The 24,027-nt window shown below is 40.6% G+C and overlaps 1 protein-coding gene across 1 annotated transcript in view; it reads left to right on the top strand.

Moving 5' to 3' along the window:
• The window catches only part of LOC126412936 (beta-1,4-glucuronyltransferase 1), a gene marked incomplete at its 5' end in the record, with an annotated part of 93,550 nt that overhangs the window by 36,910 nt on the left and 32,613 nt on the right, over nucleotides 1-24,027 (top strand). The window contains one exon of the mRNA XM_050082827.1: nucleotides 8,762-8,921. Within this exon, the coding sequence (XP_049938784.1) occupies nucleotides 8,762-8,921 (160 nt within the window). The remainder of the gene's footprint in view (nucleotides 1-8,761; nucleotides 8,922-24,027) is intronic.

Raw genomic sequence — 24,027 nt, forward strand, 5'->3', positions numbered from 1 at the left:
TTGTTTCTTACATCATTCTATAATTTTACCTTTCACGCTAAAAACATTGATGTTCTGTGGTCGATTATTATTGATCATCGATGTTTATACGTTGATGATATAATCGAAGCATCATCAATTATTTACCATCATCGCTCATCCCTAATTTTGAACTCAGGTACCTCGGAAAGGCCATTGGCCACAACAACATGTTCCCAACGGGACAATCGACATAGAGACAGGATAACAGTGTCCGGGAGGCGATTACTGTGGTCTGACTCAACTCATATTTTTCACATTTTAAATAATAAAAGGCGTCGAGTTCACCGATGGCCAAGTAAGACGTTTAACCCGCCGAGTGTGGCGCGTGTAGTTGAGGCCGGTTTCATACCATACTTGGGCACACTTATTCAGATTCCCGCGTGCATGAACCATGATGTTTATTTCAACATTCTCCGTGACTAATTGTTCATGCTCACGATATGTATGCCGTGGGCATTCGTGCCTTCCGAGATGACAACAGTTGTGTTCAGAGAACTCAGGCACCATATTGCATCTCGACTTGCCAGCTAAATCACGCGATCTTAGTTCTACAAAAGTGATTGGGACTACCTGAAGAACGGGTGAAAAGTAGCAATCAACGTCCTTGCAATTTGGTTGCTCTATCGGGTCTAATCGACAATCAGTGTCCTCAGCTGAATATGGCGTACCCAAAGCAACTTGCGCATTCTCTTCCTCACTGGACTGAGGCATTATCAAGTACAGAAGCGGTGTTACGTGGTACTGATGTGATGTCTCCTGCGGGGTGATTAATTAACATCACGCAGGATGTTTCGAAAATATTCATCCGATTTCAGCCGACTATATCTCCAACATGGCAGAAGATAGAAACGTCGGTAAGCTGTAATTTACTTATCGAAACTGCAAGTTTGCCTTGGCGCTAGTCTTCTTCTTCTTTGTAGTTTTCCCAACTGATATGATCAAGTCAACCAGCTGCCAATACATGATATGTTACAAGTTGAAAAGCATATTCAATTACACACTTACACGCAACCATGTCTCAATAGCGTAATATATTTAAATTGGTTGTATATATATATATATATATATATATATATATATATATATATATATATATATATGTATATGTATATGTATATATATATGTATATACATGCATTTTTTTTTAAGGCAAAGGTCTTCTGACGACTGGTTTCATGCGGCCCGCCACGAATACCTCTAGTGTGCCAACATCTTCATCTCAGAGTAGCACTTCCAACCTAAGTCCTCAATTATTTGTTGGGTGTATTCCGCTGTCTGATCTGTCCTCCTCTACAGCTTTTACCTTCTACAGCTCAAACTAGTACCGCGGATGTCTTATGTCTTAACATATGTGCCATCACCCTGTTCCTTTTTCTTTTCAATGTTTTCCATACTTGTTTTTTTCGTCATTCTGTGGAGAACCTCCTCATTCCTTACATTATCAGTACTCTTAATTTTCAATATCAATGCTTTGATGCTGTTTCCTTCCGTTTTCTCACAGTCCATCATTCACTGCCATACGATGCTGTGCTCCGAATGTACTTTGTTATAAATTTCTTCCTCAAATTAAGGCACATGTGTGACACTGATAGACATCTTTTGGTTAGGAAAGCTTACTTTGCCGTTAATAGCCTGCTTTTTACCGAAGATAGTGGAATTCCTTAAATTCATCTACTTCGTGACCACGAATTTTGATGTTAAGTGTCTCGCGATTCTCATTTCTGCTGTATCTTACCACATTCGTCTTTCTTCTGTCTACTCTCAATATGTGTTGTGCAACTCATCAAACTGTTCATTCCATTCAGCATATCTTGTAATTCTTCTCCATCTTCGCAGAGGATAATTGTCATCAGCGAATTATATCATTACTAGCCTTTCACTCTGAATTTTTGAACAACAATGTCATCAGCCAACCGAATCGTTACTAACCTGTAAACTTGAATTTTAGTGACGTTCTTGAACATATCTTTTATTTCCGTCATTGATTCTTCGATTTACAGATTGAGCACTAGTGGTAATAGACTACTTATCCATTGTAAACTTAAATTTAATTTCCGTCATTGATTCTTCGATTTACAGATTAAGAAGTATTGGTAGAGAACTACATATTCATTGTACACATACTACTGATCCGGGCACTTCATAAGAGTTAATAAACTTTGAACGTAAGAATTCGATCGCGAGAGTCTTTTGCAAAATCTGACAACGAGAAAGTAACTTGAAAGTGCTATCTGGTTCGCTGTCTGTTTAAACATTCGTAATCACAAGAATACTATCTGAATTCAACACAGTGAATCAAGAAACTGTTAACTGACAAATCTGCCCTAGAAAACTCAATGTTTCCTTTTTTTAATTATTTAATGTTGGCTACCTATTGTACAATGAAAACACCTTGACGCTGCTCTTGACTTGAAAGCGCGTCGCATTTTCTGAGCTACTACTAACTCACTGAGATGCGCCTGGTGCAATGCGCTCTCTTTATTTAAAAAAGGCAAAGCACACTTGGTTCATAACAAACCTGAATAAGTAAAAGTGATAACTCATATTTTGCCATGAACTTTGGATGTGGATAATTAGTTGGGATAAATTATAAAATCAAATGTAATTCGTTTTCTGATTAGAAAAGTTCTGTAATGAAAATTTATCTTTCTCTTTGCTTTACAATCATTAATAAACAAAAAATTACAGTTCTAAAGGGCACGGACATGAACAGTATTTAACATAAAATAAGATCTTTTCAAAAAGCAACACGTAAAAATGACATAAAGTATTGAACAGTTTTTCCTACCCCCAAATTCAAATTGGAAATTATGCAGGGCTCTTTATCTTTCTCTATACTCAAGTCTCTGAACCAAGAATCCCTATACTCAAGTCTCTGTACCAAGAATGCGTAACTACAAGCTGCCACAATAAAGTACAAAATCTGAAATAAATTGCCTTGAATTAAATCGTTTTATATTGTTCATCAAAATAATCATAATAAAATATTCTTCTCGAAATGCTTCACTCTCTTTTCTCATCTCAGATAATTAATCAATAAATCAAAGTTTTCCACATCCTCAGAGTGTAACTGCAACCGAACCACTCAGCCTGTGCCGTACCATTACTCATGACACACCAATACCGACTACTGCGTCTCCTCATGCAACGATTAACAGTGCGCATCATTTTTCGCGTATCTTGTATAGCAGAGATGGTCCAGGCAAGTCTGCAGGGGACGCAGCATCTCTGATGACACTTGCCGCACATAATTTTAAACAGTACAATGGCGCTTACGCGATTTTGACATCCAAACAGTAGATAAATTGCCATGAAATAATTTGCAGCCTCCTATCACAACCCCTCGGCCTCACCGGCCAGAATTTTGCGGAGTGAGATTTGTAATTGACAAAGGTTAATCTGCGAAATTCGTTAACGAAGTAAAATTTTGTGACTAAGTACTACAAGCACGATAAAAAAGTACACAAGTCCAAATAATACAGGAACAATAGTGATTGCAAAAGGAATAAATCGTTGTGCACAGGTGTACTAACATAGTCGCAAGAGTAGGTGTCCATGAGTCTTTATGACATAGAAATTCCAGAGTTAGTCTTTTAGCTTTTCTTGATATATGTTCTATCTAGTCTGTTTTCATAACATTAGATGCTGCGAGAAAAACACATTGCACATAGTCTGTGAATTTCTTGCTAAAAACTTAGTTTCGTCACAAATGTTAGATTCGCCCTGCAGTAGTTTTTGTAGTGTCTTAAGTAAAGAATACTGTCGTCGGTAAAATATATGCAATAGATTTCGAAAATAACATGACTGCACACACTGCAGCACCACGTTTTTCGAAGTGCTCGTTGTCGAGGACTCAGTGTAAGACATAAATTGATTCCACTGACATCTACAACCGTAACACAAGCAGATTAGTTCATGTGTCAGTAGGCTAGGAGTCGACTCAGAGGAGAAACTCTGACAACTCAAAGCCAAAGATATCTCACAACCACGCTGCTGAGAGTGAAGGACCATATTTGACACAAAAGTATTTTTTCGGTTCAACCACAGACTAGGCTGTTGTGAAATCGTACATTTTTTTTGCTTAGTCCTACCACAGTGCAGGTGTCCAAGCATAAATCTTAATCATATGCGAAATCATAGAATTACATAGAGATAAACGTTGTAACATATTACATACGTGGACAATCATAAAAGTTAAAGAATCAGTCAATAGTGCTTAGTAAGAATTTTACAAATCCTAATGCTAAACAAATGACATAACCCCATATGCAATACGCAATAAAAATGTAAGTTCATTCCTTATCAGTAAAACAAAATAATTTCAGTAAATAAGCATTGCAATACAATGACATCATGAGTGAAAAACCATGCGACGAATCTCAGTTACAAAAGAATGCATCTGCCTTATACAATCATGAATTAATGTTTTTTCTGCTTAAAACTATCTTACATACTGTGAAACACATCTACAATAACTGTATTTAAGAAATGCTACTTTCTGCAAAATTTTGCAAGTTCGTCTAACTACTGGTAATGACGGTACACGACAAAAGAGAAAAAGAGTTCATTTTGTTGTGAACAGCATGCTGTTTGTTCCTGCTGAAAGAAATATGTTATTACGTCCGTATGTCAAACATACACAAGTAAAATGTGTGGTACAAGGGTATCTAATGTACGAAAGTACTGATTAAGAAATCTCATGTAAGAGGTATCTGCTTAATGTGCTCCAAATATACGTCAGGTAGAGAGGAAACAATAAAGAATCGGTGTACAAAGATTAGTGCTAAAGATCATGGAATAAACAGAAATCATGTGAAAAAAGTAGTGTTGAGCTGTTGAGAAAAACAACTGTAAAATTAGGAACATGGACACAGATGGAATCTCTCATAGCCAGAATGAACAAACAGTTATTTACAGGCAAAAAAATCGTTTGGAACATCGTGACAAATCAAATGTAGCATCGTCTCCACAACCTTATCAAAAACTTCCTTTCTAAATGCATACAAAATCTCTTTCTCAGTCAAAAAGATTACTAAATCTGAAAAACTACAAAGTTTGCATGGTAAGTAAATCACAAGTTATCTAACCATATTGACATCTTCCAATACCCCATCAATACATTGCTTGAAAATGCACTACTGGCCATTAAAATTGCTACACCAAGGAGAAATGCAGATGATAAACGGGTATTCATTGGACAAATATATAATACTAGAACTGACATGTGATTACCTTTTCACGCAATTTGGGTGCATAGATCCTGAGAAATCAGTACCCAGAACAACCACCTCTGCCCGTAATAACAGAACTTGCATGGTGTGTACAGGTTCAGCTGCCCATGCAGCTTCAACACGATACCACATTTCATCAAGAGTAGTGACTGGCGTATTGTGACGAGCCAGTTGCTCGGCCATCCTTGACCAGACGTTTTCAGTTGGTGAGAGATCTAGAGAATGTGCTGGCCAGGGCAGCAGTCGAACATTTTCTGTATCCAGAAAGGCCCGTACAGGACCTGCAACATGCGGTCGTGCATTACCCTGCTGAAATGTAGGGTTTCGCAGGGATCGAATGAAGGGTAGAGCCACGGGTCGTAACACATCTGAAATGTAACGTCCACTGTTTAAAGTGCCGTCAATGCGAACAACAGGTGACCGAGACGCGTAACCAATGGCACCCCGTACAATCACGCCGGGTGATACGTCAGTATTGCGATGACAAATACACGCTTCCAATGTGCGTTCACCGCGATGTCGCCAAATACGGATGCGACCATCATGATGCTGTAAACAGAACCTGAATTCATCCGAAAAAATGACGTTTTGCCACTCGTGCACCCAGGTTCGTCATTGAGTACACCATCGCAGGCGCTCCTGTCTGTGATGCAGCATCAAGGGTAACCGCTGCCATGGTCTCCGAGCTGATAGTCCATGCTGCTGCAAACATCGTCGACCTGTTCGTGCAGATGGTTGTTGTCTTGCAAACGTCCCCATCTGTTGACTCTGGGATTGAGACGTGGCTGCACGATCCGTTACAGCCATGCGGATAAGATGCCTGTCATCTCGACTGCTAGTGATACGAGGCCGTTGGGATCCAGCACGGCGTTCCGTATTACCCTCCTAAACCTATCGATTCCATATTCTGCTACCAGTCATTGGATGTCGACCAACTCGAGCAGCAATGTCGCGATAGGATGAGCTGCAATCGGGATAGGCTACAATCCGACCTTTATCAAAGTCGTAAACGTGATGGTACGCATTTCTCATCCTGACACGAGGCATCACAATAACGTTTCACCAGGCAACGCCGGTCAACTGCTGTTTGTGTATTAGAAATCGGTTGGAAACTTTCCTCATGTCAGCACGTTGTAGGTGTCGCCAGCAGCGCCAACCTTGTGTGAATGCTCTGAAAAGCTAATCATTTGCATGTCACAGCATCTTCTTCCTGTCGGTTAAATTTCGCGTCTGTAGCACGTCATCTTCATGGTGTAGCAATTTTAATGGCCAGTAGTGTATATCACAGAAAGCCACTTAGCTGTATTATAGTAAAATCTCCATAACATCATGTCATATCCACTGCTAAAAGCCTCCAATAAGTCATGATTAATCTTCAGATCAACATAAGTGAACGAAAATTCCTCTAATACGTCATCATTCATCTTCAAATCGATATAAATGTATGAAAATTCCTCCAATGCGTCATCATTCATTTACAAATCAATATAAAAGTACCTTAAACGTTTCGTGACTTTGCTCAGAAATGCTACCTTTGCGATAATTCGACTCAGCAGTCCTCGCTGAAAATAGCGAATTGTACCAACATTTTAACAACTCCTTCAATGAAATGTTACCTGAACTGCACAAGCGTCCAACCTCATTTACCTTTGCGTGTAAATTCCACTGTATAGCACTGTCTCCCTGTAAGAAATATTAGCGCTTGTTCTCGTGCCTGTGAAACCATTGTTTTTATATGTTTATCATTTGTTTCATATCCAATTTTGTTTAATTTTATTCTCCTGGTAAAATCTCTAAAAATAAATGGCATGATGCATAATGTGTGAAATTCAGTCTTAAATTAAATCCTCTTCTATTACTCATCAAAATAATCATAATAAAATATACTTCCCAAAACGCTTCAGTCTCTCTCCTTGTCTCAAATTGTGGTGTGCGTACTGTAAGAGCTTCTGTACACACACCATCAGATTATTTGACTTGTGGCTCTAACGAAGTAGGCGAGTGTCAGATATATGTCTCATGGTCTTATCGTGGCGTGTTTATCTTCTGCCGTTAGGTCAGATGATAGAAATGCCACTTGCACGCTTAGAGTAGCAGATTGATGGTGACCAATTTTAAACAGAACTTGATTAATTTTCACACACATTTATTAAAATAAAAACAAGCATAAACATTACGTAACTTGATTCTGGATGCTATTTACAATTGAAAATTTGAATTTCCTTTGGTCTTGGTACGTTTATCTTATTCTCACATATCTCTGATACTTGACAAAGTGTCTATACATTTATCTTCTTGGCTATGTACAGGAATATGATAATCTTCTTAGGTGCAGACTGAAACTTGACTATAGACTGGTAAAGACTAATGCGGGCTGGTAGAGACAAATGCAGACTAATGCAGACTGACTAATCGGAGGTCTATACACTCGTTATGATACCTCGTGCGTTCAGGTATCACTGCGCGAGTGTGATCCGCGAGGAGAAAAAGTTCTACGTTAGCAGCAATCTCATTGGCTGCGTTATATATTAATACGTGGATCGGCGCAAGCAGAATTTGGTCCGTCTCTTAGACAGCGTCATCTCGTAGTGCGGAGACAGACGAGCGCTGCGCCTGTGCTGCTGTACTTAGCGGGACGCGCTCTAGTGGGAAAGTTCTCTATGCGCTGACTACGCGGAACTATGTGCACAACACAAATAATTGATATGTTCCACTTCTTCAGAATATAGCTGCAACCGTATCACTGGGCCTATACCGTACTACAGCTCATGACTCGCCACTGGCAACTACTGTGTCTCCTCCTCTCACGATTAACAGTGCGCATCATCTCCTGCGCACCTTGCAAGGAAGAGATGGCCCAAGCAAGCCTGCATGCGACAAAGCATCTCTAATGACATTGCGCGCTTCTAATTTCAAACAGTACGAAGGAGCTTACGCGTTCATGATATCCAAATACTACAGAAATCCGCATGAAATTATCTACAGCTCTCTATCATTGTTCCCTCTTGGTTCTTTAAAATTTTATGTATTACCCGTCTTTCCCTATAGTTTACTCCTAGTTTTCTCAATTTTTCGAACATGTTGCGCCATTTTACATTGTCGAACGCTTTCTTCGGGTCGATAAATGTTAGGGACGTTGTCTTGATTTATCTTCAGTCTTGCTTCCATTATCAGCTGCAACGTCAGAACTGCCTCTCTGATGTCTTTACCTTTCATAAAGCTAAACACTGTCATCTACGAGATCCTCAACATTTTCTTTTCCCTTCCAGACGCGTACTTGCCGCTATTCCCGCAGATCTGTCTTGCGTCTGGTGGCACGCGTCTCCCTTCTGCGCCTTAGCACCCTGTCCACAGTAGCCTTTTACAGTGAATTTTAATCGCGTTCCTGTGAACTTAAGGCGACGCATGAGCTACTCACACGCTATTTCTTTCTCGTTGCTGCCTGATGTTCCCAGCACGGCAGTGCGGAGCCCAGAACGCGTGCTGACCTCGCCTGCTCTCGCCAACAGGTGGCAGGAGAGCGGCGGCGTGGGGGAGCCCCAGGAGGTGCACGTCAGCCACAACGTCACCAACTTCGAGTTCCTGTACGAGCCCTTCTACGTGGCGCCCGCCACGGCGCCCCCGCACGACGAGCGCTTCATGGGCTACGGGTACACGCGGAACACGCAGGTACTTACGTCCGGTAGTCCTACTGAGCGGTGTTCTCCATTTCACAGCCGCCTAGAAAACTGCGGCTCATGCTTGGGTTTATTCACGAAGCCTTGAACGCGAGTCTTACATTCATTCGCTGATAATCGGAACAGTGTTACATATAGAAATTTTGATGGTAACTGCTCAGAAACAATTTTGCAATATGCGGTGCAACCGCCTTGTTGGGGATACTAATTGTCGAAAAACTAAAAAATAAATGAAAGTGAAAATCCTTACGAATATTAATATTGATGAAGTTACCTGAAATAAAAGTTCTTGAAGATGGACGGGCGTAATTCAGACTGTTAATAATAATAAAAACAGGTTGGCATGAACGTAAGTTCTTTTCGTTGCTCCGCTACAGTCGATTCTTCCTGTAAATTTTTTAAGCGATGATTGGCCAGAGAACACCATGGTGGTCTAATAAGGTGAAAAGTCAGGAAGTGATTTAGATGTACTCAGATTTAGAATTCTGAATGTTGTTTATTTCTTCAGACTGAGATTTTCACTCTGCAGCGGAGTGTGCGCTGATATGAAACTTCCTGGCAGATTAAAACTGTGTGCCGGACCGATGCTCGAACTCGGGACCTTTGCCTTTCGTGGGCAAGTGCTCTACCATCTGAGCTACCCAAGCACGACTCACGCCCCGTCCTCAAAGCAAGTTTGGAAGGTAGGAGACGAGATACTGGCAGAAATGAAGCTGTGAGGAGCGGGCGTGAGTCGTGCTTTGCCCGCGAAAGGCAAAGGTCCCCAGTTCCAGTTTCGGTCCGGCATACAGTTTTGATCTGCCTGGACGTTTCGTTTGTTTATTTCTTGTCTCGATATTACGTCACATGGTGGAGGTCAAAATCTCACGCTGTACTGGCGCTGGGTTTTGTACTGGGTGAAATTAATAAAACCGACAAACTGCAGGAACGGAGTCCTGATTGGTAATAGAGGAAAAAAGATCCTACGAACATGTGTCCGGAAGTACATCGTTGCCACAGTTGATGGCGCTGAGGAATGAAAGTTCCTCTGACCACGTGCCGTATCTGAAGCTTACAGACGATTATGTACATTGATGATGCTGTTATGGTAAAGGTTGCTCTGTCGGTAAAGAGAAACAATGACACAAATCCCATGATTGTGATGGTCTGATATAAAAACCCTCGACAAAATCCTACCCGTACAGGGAAATCCGCTGTTGATAACCCTTGCACTCGTAGCAAGTGATAAGGATAGTAGCAGTTGTACACATAATCGTACATTCTCCTCCCCACTTTTTTCCCTTCATCTGTCCGGGTCTTTCCCCCCCTCCCCCCCCCCCCCCCCCATCTGCCTTAGGCTGTGGTGTGTCATCTCCGTGTCTACTCTTTAGCGCAGCGTGTAAGTGAGTGCTCAGTGTTTTGCGTCTTTTTTGAAGTGTTGCTAACACAAACCATACTGTCGCTAGGTGTGGTTTTTTTATTCCTTACGAACAGAAACCAGACTATTGCCATGTTTTTTTTTTAATTGTCTGTCTACTACTGTACCTGTCTGCTTACTGTGTGTCTTAATTAGCATCACCAACTCCTTGTTTTTATATTTTAACTCCCACTAATTTCAGCCATTTTACAATTCAAAAACTCACCGTTTTTATCGTCTGTTTTTATCGTTTATTATCTTCCTATTATTTTTTAAAACTTCTGTAGGCTGAAGAGCGGCATACTAAGCTGCTGCCAGCTTGCCCCCTCCGACGAGAATCGAAACCCAATAAAGAAAAAAAAATCGTAGTTTTTCTTACATCATATTGGCAAGCCACTTGCCTGGAGCTTTTACTACGGGTCGTCTCAATACCCTGCAGAACCCGGCCCTGCAAATCTGGTGTACGCACAGTCCGCCGCCTCCCTGTACGTTCATCTGTCTGAAAGGACTCGTGATCACACGGACGCCCAAAAAAGAGCTTGAAATGTTGTTTTATGTGGTTGGTGTCTGTGAGGATACTTGTTTTGGTACAGCCATGCTGCCTGTCCGCTGTTTCTATCTGCTTGCCCGTACTCAAACACCATCTTTGCTTGTACCGGACCATCCTCATGCGTATAGTACGCTGCGTCGCTCACACAACCCACAACACACGAGGAACACACGGCACGCGGCCAGAGGAACATTCATTTGTCAACGCCAGCTATCGTGGCACCGATGCGTTTCCGGACACTTGTTGATAGGACCATTTGTCCTCCATTTCCAGTCAGGAAGCCGTCCCTGCAGTTTGTCGGTTTTATGAATGTTCACGCTGTATACATTGGCTGACAATCTGAACATTGTTCCGTACAGTAATTTCGTTAATTATAATCATAGAAGTTGATGAAGGTTTCTCGGGGCTCCAGCCGGCGGTAGCGTTGATATCTCGCGACGTTTCGGGAAGTGTCTTACTGCCCATCTTTGCCGGAAGATGGGTAGTATGACACTTCCCGAAACGCCGCGAGATATCAACGCTACCACCCGGCTGGAGACCCGAGAAACCTTCATCAACAGTTTACGCCAGGAAAGCCTACAGTCACATATATCACAGAGGTTGTTTAAAATTACAGAGAATGCTATAATTCGGTGGTATCAATTGAAACACGCGAAATAGGGTACAAGGTCAAATACGTGTCCGTCGTTTTCTTGGAAAAATAAGTGAAATGGTTAAAATAAATAATGCTCATGAAATTTTTGTTAATTGCACTGAACCTACATTGTCCAAGGTATTCCTAACACGTATCCTGCTTCAAATATGAATAAATTATTTTTTGTGTATAAGGAATTTCAATATTTGGTCCAGTGGCCTAAATAAAGGCTTTGTTCACATTCTCAGTTTGTTTTCGTATTGTGAGTTACAGTAATTACGAAGTAATTAGGTGTAGTTATGTTGAACAATAGCATAGCAAACTGACAGTATGACAAACAGAGTTGTTACAGGTTTTTAACATTGTAAAATTCACTGTATTTGGTGTTTTTTGGTTGACAATTGTTTGTAAACGAATAGTGCTAATTGCAACGAATGAGTCGACGATACATGTTCCTGCCACTGGATGGGCGAACTGCTAGCGAAGGCTTCGACATGCAGTTGTTGAAAATCACACTGCAGAGTTCACCTTTTCTAAAGGTGTAATTACGTATATGGTTCCTACCTAATAACATAACAGTTAATTAAGCGATCCAAATTAACTTCTAAATCTAATGACAAATGTGCTATTAAGTTTCAAATAGCATCAAAATTCGCATGAGTACTTTTTTAAAATCATAAACCTCTTTCTCAGTATTCTTTTGACCATAGTAAATCAACTAAGCGTAGATACCTGTGCAGCGTAGGTAAATATGGTTTCTCATCAGCCGACCATGATGCCTCGAAGTGTCATTTCAAGCTTGGACAGTCTGTAAATTGAAGGGGTCCCTCAATTGAGAAAGGTTTAGTATCATCACTTTATCTATTGTGTTTTCCAATGAACCATATCCTGATTACAAGTAGTTCCCTATATAACTCAAACAGTGGTTGCAAACTGTTTTGTTCAAGAGCCAACACTGACATTGTTGGGTTGCATTTATTATTGACTGGTAAAGTACACAAATTAGTATGTTGTGAACCCTTAATAGACCAGTTATAGTAACGGCCTGATTAGCTGGCTGCTTGCGCCAAGTTAGTGATCGTCAGAAGTCGGCACCATTCGGAACACTTCGTGTCGACTGTTCTCTTTTTCAAAATGCTGCCACCCTCGAAGATCCCTAAATTGTGACGCTTTAATTGCATGGTGAGGAGTTGTTGTATTGCGTGGGCAGTAATTGCACTTTCATTTAAATGCATTATACGATATATAACACGATCACCAATATTTACTAAATATTTTGAATGTCGTTTCTCTTCTACTCACTGCGTTGTATTACAACAGCGTTAGTTTAATTTATTATTCCATGATACAAAAATATGTACCGCATTTGGAAATGACCGTCTCTATAATGCGGATTCATGATGCGATATCACTTCCGTTTGAAATTATTTCATAGAAGCTGATTGGTATGAGGCACACATAGCTATGGGTTGCCAGCAGTGGAGGATAAACAACAAAACATACCCTTCTCATATCCTCTAACCTCACAGTGAACGCGCTACGTACCCTTCTGTCCTTGACATGTGGTACCAACATTACTAATATCGCGGCCGAATTCACCAACGTCAATTAAAATTAAGCATATTTTACGATACTATTATCTCAGTAATTATTTTCATTTTCTACTAACTGTGAACATGAAAACTACACTCTTAAGAAGCTCTTAACATTAGCTGAAGTTTTTTGATTCGGCTTTTAGTTACTAGATGCGTACTATTATGAAACACGGCCGAGAACCTCAGGCCGCACGAATACTTGATTCGGGCCGCATGCGACCAGCGGGCCACATTTTGTGGCCCCTGCAATAGAAAGACATTTAATTTAACTTAAAAGCGTGTAGTGTCTCAAAATAGGTTCTTGCAGCTAGCACTTTCTTCTCCCAACCTCTTCAGTCATAACTTTACCTCGGGTTGCCATCATATGAACTTGACACCGATTTGGCGTACACCACAGCGACGTCATTCGAACATTCAGCCTCTATAACGCTACAGATCTGATGACCAATAACTACAAATTGCGCTTTGTAGGTGCCTTATTTGGAGACTGCGAGAGCCATGGCGACCGAGAATGTACTCAGCCCTATCCGTGCAACACCCTTGACAGTCCGATCGGTTAATCACAATGACTGTGTGATGGTAAACCGAACAGTTCTAAAATAAGGCAATCGGTTCGTAATACACAACCGAAGCGAGATTTGGAAATGTACATCAATCTACTGACGAAAATGACAGTCTGCTCTCTTATTAAAAGGAAAAATGCGCCGTAATTTCGATGTGTATTTCAAATCACTACGAGTCTGAATAGGCAGATGTGCTCAATTATGGCCCGAAACAAATAATTACAAAACACGGTGCGGTCTGCAGTACACTGTGGTCAGCGACATTGCGCAACTAATTAATTGTTCTGATAGTGATATTTGCGTGAAGATTGGATTGTTTTGGGGAAGGAGACCAGACAGCGAGGTCATCGGTCTTATCGGATTAGGGAAGGACGGGGAAGGAAGTCGGCCGTGCCCTTTGAAAGGAACCATCCCGGCATTTGCCTGGATCGATTTAGGGAAATCACGGAAAACCTAAATCAGGATGGCCGGACGCGGGATTGAACCGTCGTCCTCCCGAATGCGAGTCCAGTGTGCTAGCCACTGCGCCACCTCACTCGGTGCGTGAAGAGTTTGACAGACCTGAGTCGAAACAAGTCCCTAGCAGTAGACAACATTCCATTAGAACTACTGACAGCCTTGGGACAGCCAGTCCTGACAAAACTCTGCCATCTGGTGAGCAAAATGTATGAAAAAGGCGAAGTAGAGAGGATATAAAATGTAGACTCGCAATGGCAAGGAAATCGTTTCTGAAGAAGAGAAATTTGTTAACATCGACTATAGATTTAAGTGCCAGGAACTCGTTTCTGAAATTATTTATATGGAGTGTAGCCTTGTATGGAAGTGAAACATGGACGATAAATAGTTCAGACAAGAAGAGAATAGAAGATTTCGAAATGTGGTACTACAGAAGAATGCTGAAGATTAGATGGGTAGATCATATAACTGATGAGGAGGTATTGAATAGAATTGGAGAGAAGAGGAGTTTGTGGCACAACTTGACTAGAAGAAGGGATCGGTTGGTAGGACATGTTATGAGGCATCAAGGGATCACTAATTTAGTATTGGAGAGTAGCGTGGAGGGTAAAAGTCGTAGAGGGAGACCAAGAGATGAATACACTAAGCAGATTCAGAAGGATGTAGGTTGCAGTAGGTACTGGGAGATGAAGCAGCTTGCACAGGATAGAGTAGCATGGAGGGCTGCATCAAGCCAGTCTCGGGAGTGAAGACCACAACAACATAGTGATTTTAGAAACTAAAGCAAACACGTGCTCTTCCTATTACGTGAACTTGTTGCATGTACAGAGCGAAAGTTCTATTCATTAAATTACTATATTTAGAGAGACACACTTCTCGTAAAATTTCTGAATAGCCTAGTAATTACCCGTGAGTATAATAACACGTAAAAGATAATATAAAGTGCGTCGCTACACGATAACGCTTACCGGTACAGGTATCCACTGTATAATTTGATGGAAACTATTAAATTGCTCTGAAAATGGTAGTAGAACGCCGAAACACACTATGCCGAGATCACGTCGGGCAAATCACTGACATACGAAGTAAGTAGAAAATGTAGGATAATTGTCAATAGATTAATTGCCAGAAAGTTACTTTGTTCAGTTTAAATGTAATTGCACTAAATACTTTTCGACTTTAAAACTGAATTAAAGTAAATATTTTGTTTGTATACCAGTTCAGTGAGCAAGAAAGTTACTTTTAAATCACTATTGCAAACAAATTCAGTCGCTCGTATATACAGGCTGGTTAGAAACAGTCTGATAAGATTGTAACACGGTTGCAGGATAGGTTGTGCTGAGAAATAACTGTTCAGAAAAAATTCGATCTAATTATCATTGAAGGTAGCCAAACAGGCTGTTCCGCGCACAAATTCAATCTTCCCGCCAGATACAATTAGTGTTAGTTGTTCCCATAACGTTGACGGTAGCGCGCGAGACCGCTCAGCCTTTGGGTTTGATCCTTACTGCTGTACCATTTGCAATTTTGTATCGCTCTCTTGTTCGGTTTTAGGAAACAAAACGACGAACACAATTGGTGGCACTGTCTGTGGCGTGTCGCTTGAATTTTCGCGCGCAGCGGACTGATTGGCTAACTTAAATGCTAGTTAATTCTGAAACGGAGCAACGCATCGAATTTTTTTCTTAACAGTTATCTCTCAGCACAGCTTACCCTGCAACAACCTTACAAGCTTCGTACAATGCTTTTAAGCACGCTATATTTCATTAATCCAGAGATAGTGCTTGTGTCTTGGACCAATCCTTTTCGGTGGCGATTAGCAGTTACCACGTGACACCTTACCCACTTTCCCTACTGCCTACTGACAACGACTACATAGAGGGAAGACCGATAGCAGCTTACGCTTCAGGGGAACAAAGAACCGCTGCTGAAGCTTCGATATCACGCGGTACGCAAGCGACAATGACTTATACTTGGACAAAACAAGAAAATATTTTAATGAAAAATCGAGGTGATACACTTACTGGGTGCACGGCTGTAATTAGACTGTCACAGAACGACGACAAGAGGATAGTAAGAGACACTAACTACAGAACACAATTATAATAACACCACTGTGTAATTGTTATTAGAATACAAAAAGATGAAGTGGTACGGCTTTTGCACATGTAACAGTATGACCGATTTTCCTTGCATTTGTAGGGCCTCTTCTACTGTCCTACGGTGTTATTGATTCACGAGACGGATGGGGCGCACAGTATTCCTGCCTTGTACTTTTGGCAGGCAGCACCGGGCTCTGCACGCAATCTCAAATACTGTCCGATTGGAAATTATGCTCTCACGCCTCATACTGCGGCTATTATTACGTATTTATAGCCCATTTGTTTCTATATGGGCAACAGAAGGGTGTTGGAATAGATCTGCTGCAGCCCTTTTGTTCTGTTTCCACGGAACTTTAGGAGACCATCTACTCCCAACAAGTTTTATTTTACATTTCGAAATCCCCGACAAATTTCAGTGCACATAAATTTTAAAGAAGGGGAATACTGCTTTACTGTAATTTTCTAATTAGTTTTTCAACATTCATATAAAATATTACACTGCATTGCGACAGATGGGAGAAGGAAACGAAATGAAACTTCCGACGTTAAGAGGATATGTGATGTTATTTCAGGGATTACAAAATCACAAAGAACTTGGCAGTATGAGCACACTGACCAGTACGACATTGCATCATCTCTCACCAGGATGCATGCAGTGATTCGGTTGGGGGAGGGGAGGGGTGTCAGAAATCAATTGTATCTTCTCCTGAGGCGAGCTGGCCCACAGCTGTTGTAACTGGTTCTTGATATCCTGGGTACAGAATCTGAGACAGAGATGAGTCCAAGGACGGTCTCACAACATTTTGTGTCGGGGACAGATTCGAGCATCATGGTGGCCACGGGAGTAACTCAGCATCACGCAAAAAGTTCATAGAGACAAGTGCCACGTGTTGACGAATATTGTCCTGTTGAAAAATGGCACAACAGGGCTCTCGTATTACAGGTTACATTCAGTGACGTACCGTTGTGGTGCCAGAGTTCCTACTGTCATTACAACTCAGACCTGAAGTCATACCCGATGGCTCCCCAAGACATCATGCTAGGAATAGCAACGCTGTGCGTCTCCAAAGCACTGGAAGAATGGGGCGTCTTGCCCGGTCGCCGCCACACTCGGCGACGATGGTCAACTGGGGCAGTGCAGAACCGCGATACTTCGTTGAACAAAATGTGACGCTATTCATGAGCAGTTCTTACTTCCCAGTCGCGGCACCACTCCAAAAGCAACCACCTGTCTTATAGTTTTAATGGCGGCCTGTGCATGGGACGGTAATTCCCAAATGCGGCTTCTTCTAGTCTTTGACCAATGGTGCAGGGCGACACAGAGTGGTGCAGAGAGTGCTTTACTCGTACGTACGTGGCGAGCGCAGATGTCAAGGGGTTACGTTGTGCTTGCTGCGCAGTGCGGCGACACCCCAGTGTTGTGGTCAAACCTTGACGACGTTCCGACGCAGTCCAGAACTGGGTCACTGTCGCGTACGAGAGTCCTGCAAACCTGGACCTTGCGTTGTTCTACAATGGAGACCCACAATGAGGCCCTTTCAATCTCTGTCAGGTGCTAATAACACTGCCTCTCACCAGTATACAACCCCTTACGGGGATTCGTGCCCCTTATATACCCTGCCAGGCACCATCCAAAACGTTGCCACCAGCGTGCGGGTGTCATCGAACACAAAATACTAGTCGTCCGGCAAACAGACCTCCCGGGAGCAGTCGACGAGACTGCACACCTTGCAGTACTGCACCCTCTGTTTGACATGTATCCCATCTCGTCTGTTGCACAATGTAGCGCTCATCTGCTACTGCAGTTGGCCGTGGCCGACCACCTCCTCTGCTTCCACTTGCTCTCTATGCAAGTGAAAAATTGCTGTGAGCAATATAAAACCCCGTCACGCGTCGTCCTTTCTCCGGTTTCCCAATATTTCTTCCCAGTGTGAAGTCATCCAGATGTAGTCCCCGGGCCGTGTCATAATGAACATCATCCCCACAGTGCACCGTAACTGCTTGCTGATTGACATATACTGTCTTTCCGCTTTCCTGCCACTGCCTCGTGTTGCGGGGCCAGGCCCATTTGGCGTTAACTTCATGCTGACTTCACGCCATGTGACGTCCAGCTCTCTGTGCTCGACTGCGAGACAACTGGCACCATTCTCCCGCACTTTCGTTCATTTCCACAGAGTAGTTAATACGTTACAGTGCTTTATTCATTTCGTCCTTTTTGCAGGCGATTGCAGTATGGGAAAATTACGCGAGGTTAGCAGTCATTGTTTCACCTGCTTTCACTGTTTACATCCACATGATGAATTCGCCACCCCCGCCTTTTCCTAGAACAGTTATGGAGCGTGAAGAACACCTCGAGTGGAACCCTGATCAATGGCGCCCGGTTCCCTTCACCGAAAGAGCAGCATTTAATCATTTGTCTGGCGCTTCATTCATTCCTTACTAGAGTGTGGAAGCGGGTTTATTCCTCTGACGTGCTATCCCCCGGGTTCACCAGCGTGGTAGAACAGTTATGTTTTGGTGCTGTGTCATATGAGGATGTTGAATGCCTCTCCTCATTATCGAGGGTTATTGCAGTGCTCTGCAGTATTGGGGCAGGATCCTCCAAATTATTGCCCAGTCCTATAGCCAAGATTTTGGTGGCTTAACATGTTTCAAGACGATAATACAGTAGCATACTGAAACCACTTTGTGAATAACTTTCTCCAATACGCAGACTCGACTAAATGAAAAGTTATGAGAAATCTGCTGACTAGAACGAGATTTGAGATAGCTTGAGGTTAGTTGAAATTCACAGAGCGTGGTCAAAAGAACCGTCTTCAGACACTGGATGAGAGCAGGAGGGCAGTCACAGAACAGTCGGGTGGAGCTTGAACAGCAACGTCTCAACCACCCTGTAGGCAACATGACGTGTAGGATGGAGGCCTGTAACAAACCAAAAGGTGGAATAACGTGGGGACTGAATATTACATAGCAGCAGATTTGGAGCTGACAGTCGTGCAAAGATGTACACTTTCGGAAGTCTCACTTTATTATTGAAAGAACTTTTATGAAGAATAAAACAGATATCGCAATGGAATATTTTAAAATTACAATTTAATCAGTCTTGATCGTAATAGAGTATCTATTAAAAATGACAACCGATTTCAGTCACACAGCGACCACCTATCAAACAGATTTGGTGGGAAATCTAATTATAACATTTAAAGAAAGATACGTAAAATATTACCAAAATTAAATTAAGTTATACTCATGATGGTAAGTGGTGTCGGTGAACGGAGGAGGTAATGTGGATGCATGCGTGCGTGGTGCGTAGTCAGACTGAGGGTTTAATGAAAGGACTAAGGGATGATTTTTTTTCTCGAATATCGCTTTACTACAGTTTAATCATCTAAGCAGCAGCTTGTGATAGAGTTGCGGCTGAGCCTGGGGCGAACGCTGGCAGGTAAACAGTTACCCACTCTCAGATCACGTGGATGGCGTTCCCGCAGCCGGTGCCGCTGGCAGGGGATGCTATTCCGAAGGCGTTGCTGACTGAGGGGCGCGCAAAGTGCCCTTGGACCAGCAAAAAAGAAGGGCTGAAAAGTGTCACGAGGACTGGTGAGAGCGCCACAGAAGCACTAGGTCGATCTCTTGCCTGCAAACTCTTCTCCCAACCGAACGTGTTTCCCAAATAATATACAGATACAATAATTGTACAAAGATTAATAAAAAACACAAAAATATGCCATTTATAGAGCAGTCTGTCAAATCGCATTTAAATAAATGCAGAAGAATATTCTGGAGACTAGTCAGTTGAAATCGGCTGCCAGTACACAAAAGAGTGTTTGAAGAAATCTCGTAGAGCGTAATCAGATCATAGATAGAGCTATGTGACGGCATTGGTTTCCAAGGAGATGGCGTGCACCACCAAGGGCTGGTGGAGAAAGATGTCAAAAATGCAACGTGAACTGTCCGCTGCACTGTGCAAGCATGCAGGCAAGAAAAGCAGTGGACGTGCATGAAAATCGCTAAAGAACGTTGCGAATTAACTACCATGGCAACCGGCGACACAAGCGTACATAATGTTAAGTATAGAGCGGTACGTTACACAGATATCAGCAATGCCACGATGACTGGCGACAGAAGCGTACGTAATTTTAGGAGTAGAGTAGTATATTACGCAAAAGTTAGCAACTTCGATCAATAGATTGCCGTAAAAGCATCAAGGAAACAAATTACAAAATAACACGTCAAATATTAAAAATATGAACAGTGGCATTAATAGTCATGAAATTAAAATTATATATAAGATTATACTCATCGTATACATGACTTATTTTAACGTTTTAGGTATCTTACATTAACTTTTATTATAAGAATTCCTTATAAATCTATTTCAGTGCATACGGTCTGAAGGTTGTCGCTATTTGATCGAAACCGGTTGCCATTTTTAATAAACGTTTTATTGCGATCAAGACTGTTTTAATTCTAATTTTAAAATTTCCTTTATTCTATTTTTATTTCACAGGGAAATTATGTTTTTACTTTTATGAGATTTATGTTTTGGTTCCTTTCTCCCCTTAAATCTAAGCACACACATGTTCCTAAATTTGGAACTGTTCGAAAAAATTTTTGAGCACTTATGAAGTAAATTATCTGCACTCTTACGTGACAGTTTATCATAAATAACTCGTTGGACATCGTTTTATGAACTGCTATATGATCATCAAGAAATCAGTCTGCAAATCGACACTCAACGAAGCAGCAATGATAAAGAAATGCAAAAATTAAGATAGGCGCTATATACAGAAAAGAAAGCTGTAGAGAACATTATGTAAAATGGAGAGAAAGTGGATGAAAATGGGATGGGTGATACGATACTGCGAGAAGAATCTGAAATACCCAAGTCGAAAAAAGGCACGTGGAGCAGACGACATTCTTTCAGGACTGTTAAGTTTGTCGGAAAATTTGTGGGTAGAAAATAAGAAAAATATATGCATTCTGTAGGAAGAGGAGGTTACTTACAACAAAATTTAATTCTCAGACACGGAAAAAGGGAAACTGGAGCATATAATATTACTAAGATGCCTATTTAATGTAATTAGGCGGTGTTGTGTGCTGTCCTTAGGTTAGTTAGGTTTAAGTAGTTCTAAGTTCTAGGGGACTGATGACCATAGATGTTAAGTCCCATAGTGCTCAGAGCCATTTGAACCATTTGTAATGGGGCTGTATTAAGTATGGAACCATTTTGTACTATATCAATAAACTCATTCACAATGTTTACAGACTTCAGTTTCATTTTATACTCTTTGCATGTTATGTTAGCTTTCTGGCCTCTGAAAACAGTCGTTAGTAGTTGTCGAATATGAAGCATGCTTTCTACCACTGTACTGTGTATCACTGGTAGAAATGATTCAGTGCAGCAGTACTGCTGTTATAAACGTGACCCAGTGTCTCAAAGAACGTTTAAATTTCTTAACATGAGCGACTGTTCGACTATTGGATGCCTCATCCTCCGAGGTGTAATATGTCATTCTGATTTCCAGTGACCACTTTTCGAATCAAATCTTGTTTCACATGTGACCTGGGCAATAATCAAATCCTAAACTCACCCTGCAAGAAAAATAAACCGGTCAGTAATGGACTGCAGGGGTTAAATTTCAAAATATTTATCAGTTTTATGACAAACTCATTCTAATCTCTACAAAACACTTTTCAAATGTAAAATCTGTTCATATCAGCAGCAACAAGAAAAGTATAAAAATGTGGCCAGATATGAAGTTTACATTGTTGAAAATTCTTGCTTAAAATAAGGGACATTTGTTAATAAGATAACACACAGTATTCAAAATATTTTCCCATAAAAGGTATTGGATGTAATACTTGGAAGTATTCAAAGAAACTATGGTTGAACTCAGTAATCATAATGCCTTAAGAACGAAAAGGGATGTTTACAAAGAACCCAGAATAAGTAATAACCTGGAAATAGTGTTGTATTTCAGAGAAGTAATTTAACACAAGAAGAAAAAACAGCGAAAACAACAAGAGGTATTCACCTTGTCTGAAACTGACAACTCATACAGTGCATAAATCATCTTGGAATGTTGAGAAAAGAGAAGCAGGGAAAGGAGTTGTAGATGACACTGTTTACATGGACACTTACAGGAATTCGGTAAAAATATTTTTACTGAAGTAGTACGCCCTAGCTATGCTTGTCCCAAAATACTGCCTAATGTATTTAAATCACCTGATGATGTCTTTCTAAGAAGTCAAAACTGGTGATGGTACTATTTATGAGATCTGATGTTGGAAAGATATAAAAAACATTTTAATTAAAAAAAGGAATGTGCATGGAGTTCACACAAGTACACATTACATCTTGAGCAGTTGAGAATATTAATCACCATTGCACAGAACATTTACTAATTGGTGACATTTGTTACAAACAATGTATTTGAGGATGGTGTCAATAACAATAATCAGCAACACAATACTACATGGAAACCCCTCAAGTGAATATTCTGGCTCTGGAAGGAGTAAAAATAGAAAGTTACAAAACTCTTTGACAATTTAATCACATAAATGATATGTCTGTCACTAAATGTGTTTTGAATTGTCAAGTTTTGTTTTTCTCAGCAATTCTTACTAGGTCAATATTTATTCAAATGACATGCTTCTCAGCAAAATGCTTTTTCATGAATATGGTCATGGGACACGTAACTATGTCATTCTATAATTAATTGACCTATTGTGTACATTGACACTTATCTTATACTGAAATTAAATTGATTGATAGTTTCCAGTAATCTCTTCTTTTAAGCTACATGAAACCGTAATAAAATAGAAAGGAGGTTTTATTTGTCTATTTCTGATCCTCTATTGTGTGTATGATAATTTGGTGAGTAAATGCTATCATTTCTTATGAAAATTATATGTATTCACAACATTTGGTTTCTGATTTTGGCTTACAAAGGAATCATAAGTAGCTGGAAATGGTCCTGTAATTACAAGAAACTTTTCATAATTATTTTACATCATCTATTACTTTCATATACTCATTTTCTGAGCTGACAATAATTCATTTGGGTCATTAACTTGTGTGGAGTTCTATTCTAAAAAATATTCATGATTTCCTGCAAATGCCTATGTTTGCATTATGATGAATTTGGTTGTTATTTTGTTGTAAAGACCCCTCCACTGTATTTTTCCAGAGCCCAGCAGAATTATACCTACAGCTAGTACTGATTATGTAATGATACATAGCATTTTCCAAACGTTTGTGTATACAGCATTGTTGCTATGACTGTTTGTGATTACTAATTTAATAACAATAGGCATATTTGTTTGTGTAATATTGCAGACATAGTAATTTTTACTTTAGGAATGATTTGTGACTGTTATTTATCTGAACAGTTACTATATTTAATTTTTCATGAATTATATTTTTAAACTAGCAAAGTTCTTCTCATGTTAATTATTTTCTTATCTACTTTGTGGTTTTAGTTGTGTATATTTCATGTTTAAAAAGTTCAGAAAATATTGAGTGGTGTATCTGGTGTCCTGCTGAAATGTCTTATTTAATCCTCTTGCAACTTTAGAACTAGCATGGTCTTTCATTGTTGATTTAATATAACTTTTCTCATATTTACAAATAATAATGACTAACAAATCTACCTTCTAGCAAAATCGAAATTATAGATTCAGCAAGAAAAGCCCAGTTACTTCTTTTCCTGTTTCAAAATATGTCCATGTATATTTTGGCTGTGAAGTTGTGGTTTTACCAATGTGTTGTTTCTATGGCAATAGCGCCAAGAACCTAAGTC

The sequence above is a fragment of the Schistocerca serialis genome, chromosome 7 (assembly GCF_023864345.2).
Source record: "Schistocerca serialis cubense isolate TAMUIC-IGC-003099 chromosome 7, iqSchSeri2.2, whole genome shotgun sequence".
NCBI lineage: Eukaryota > Metazoa > Arthropoda > Insecta > Orthoptera > Acrididae > Schistocerca > Schistocerca serialis.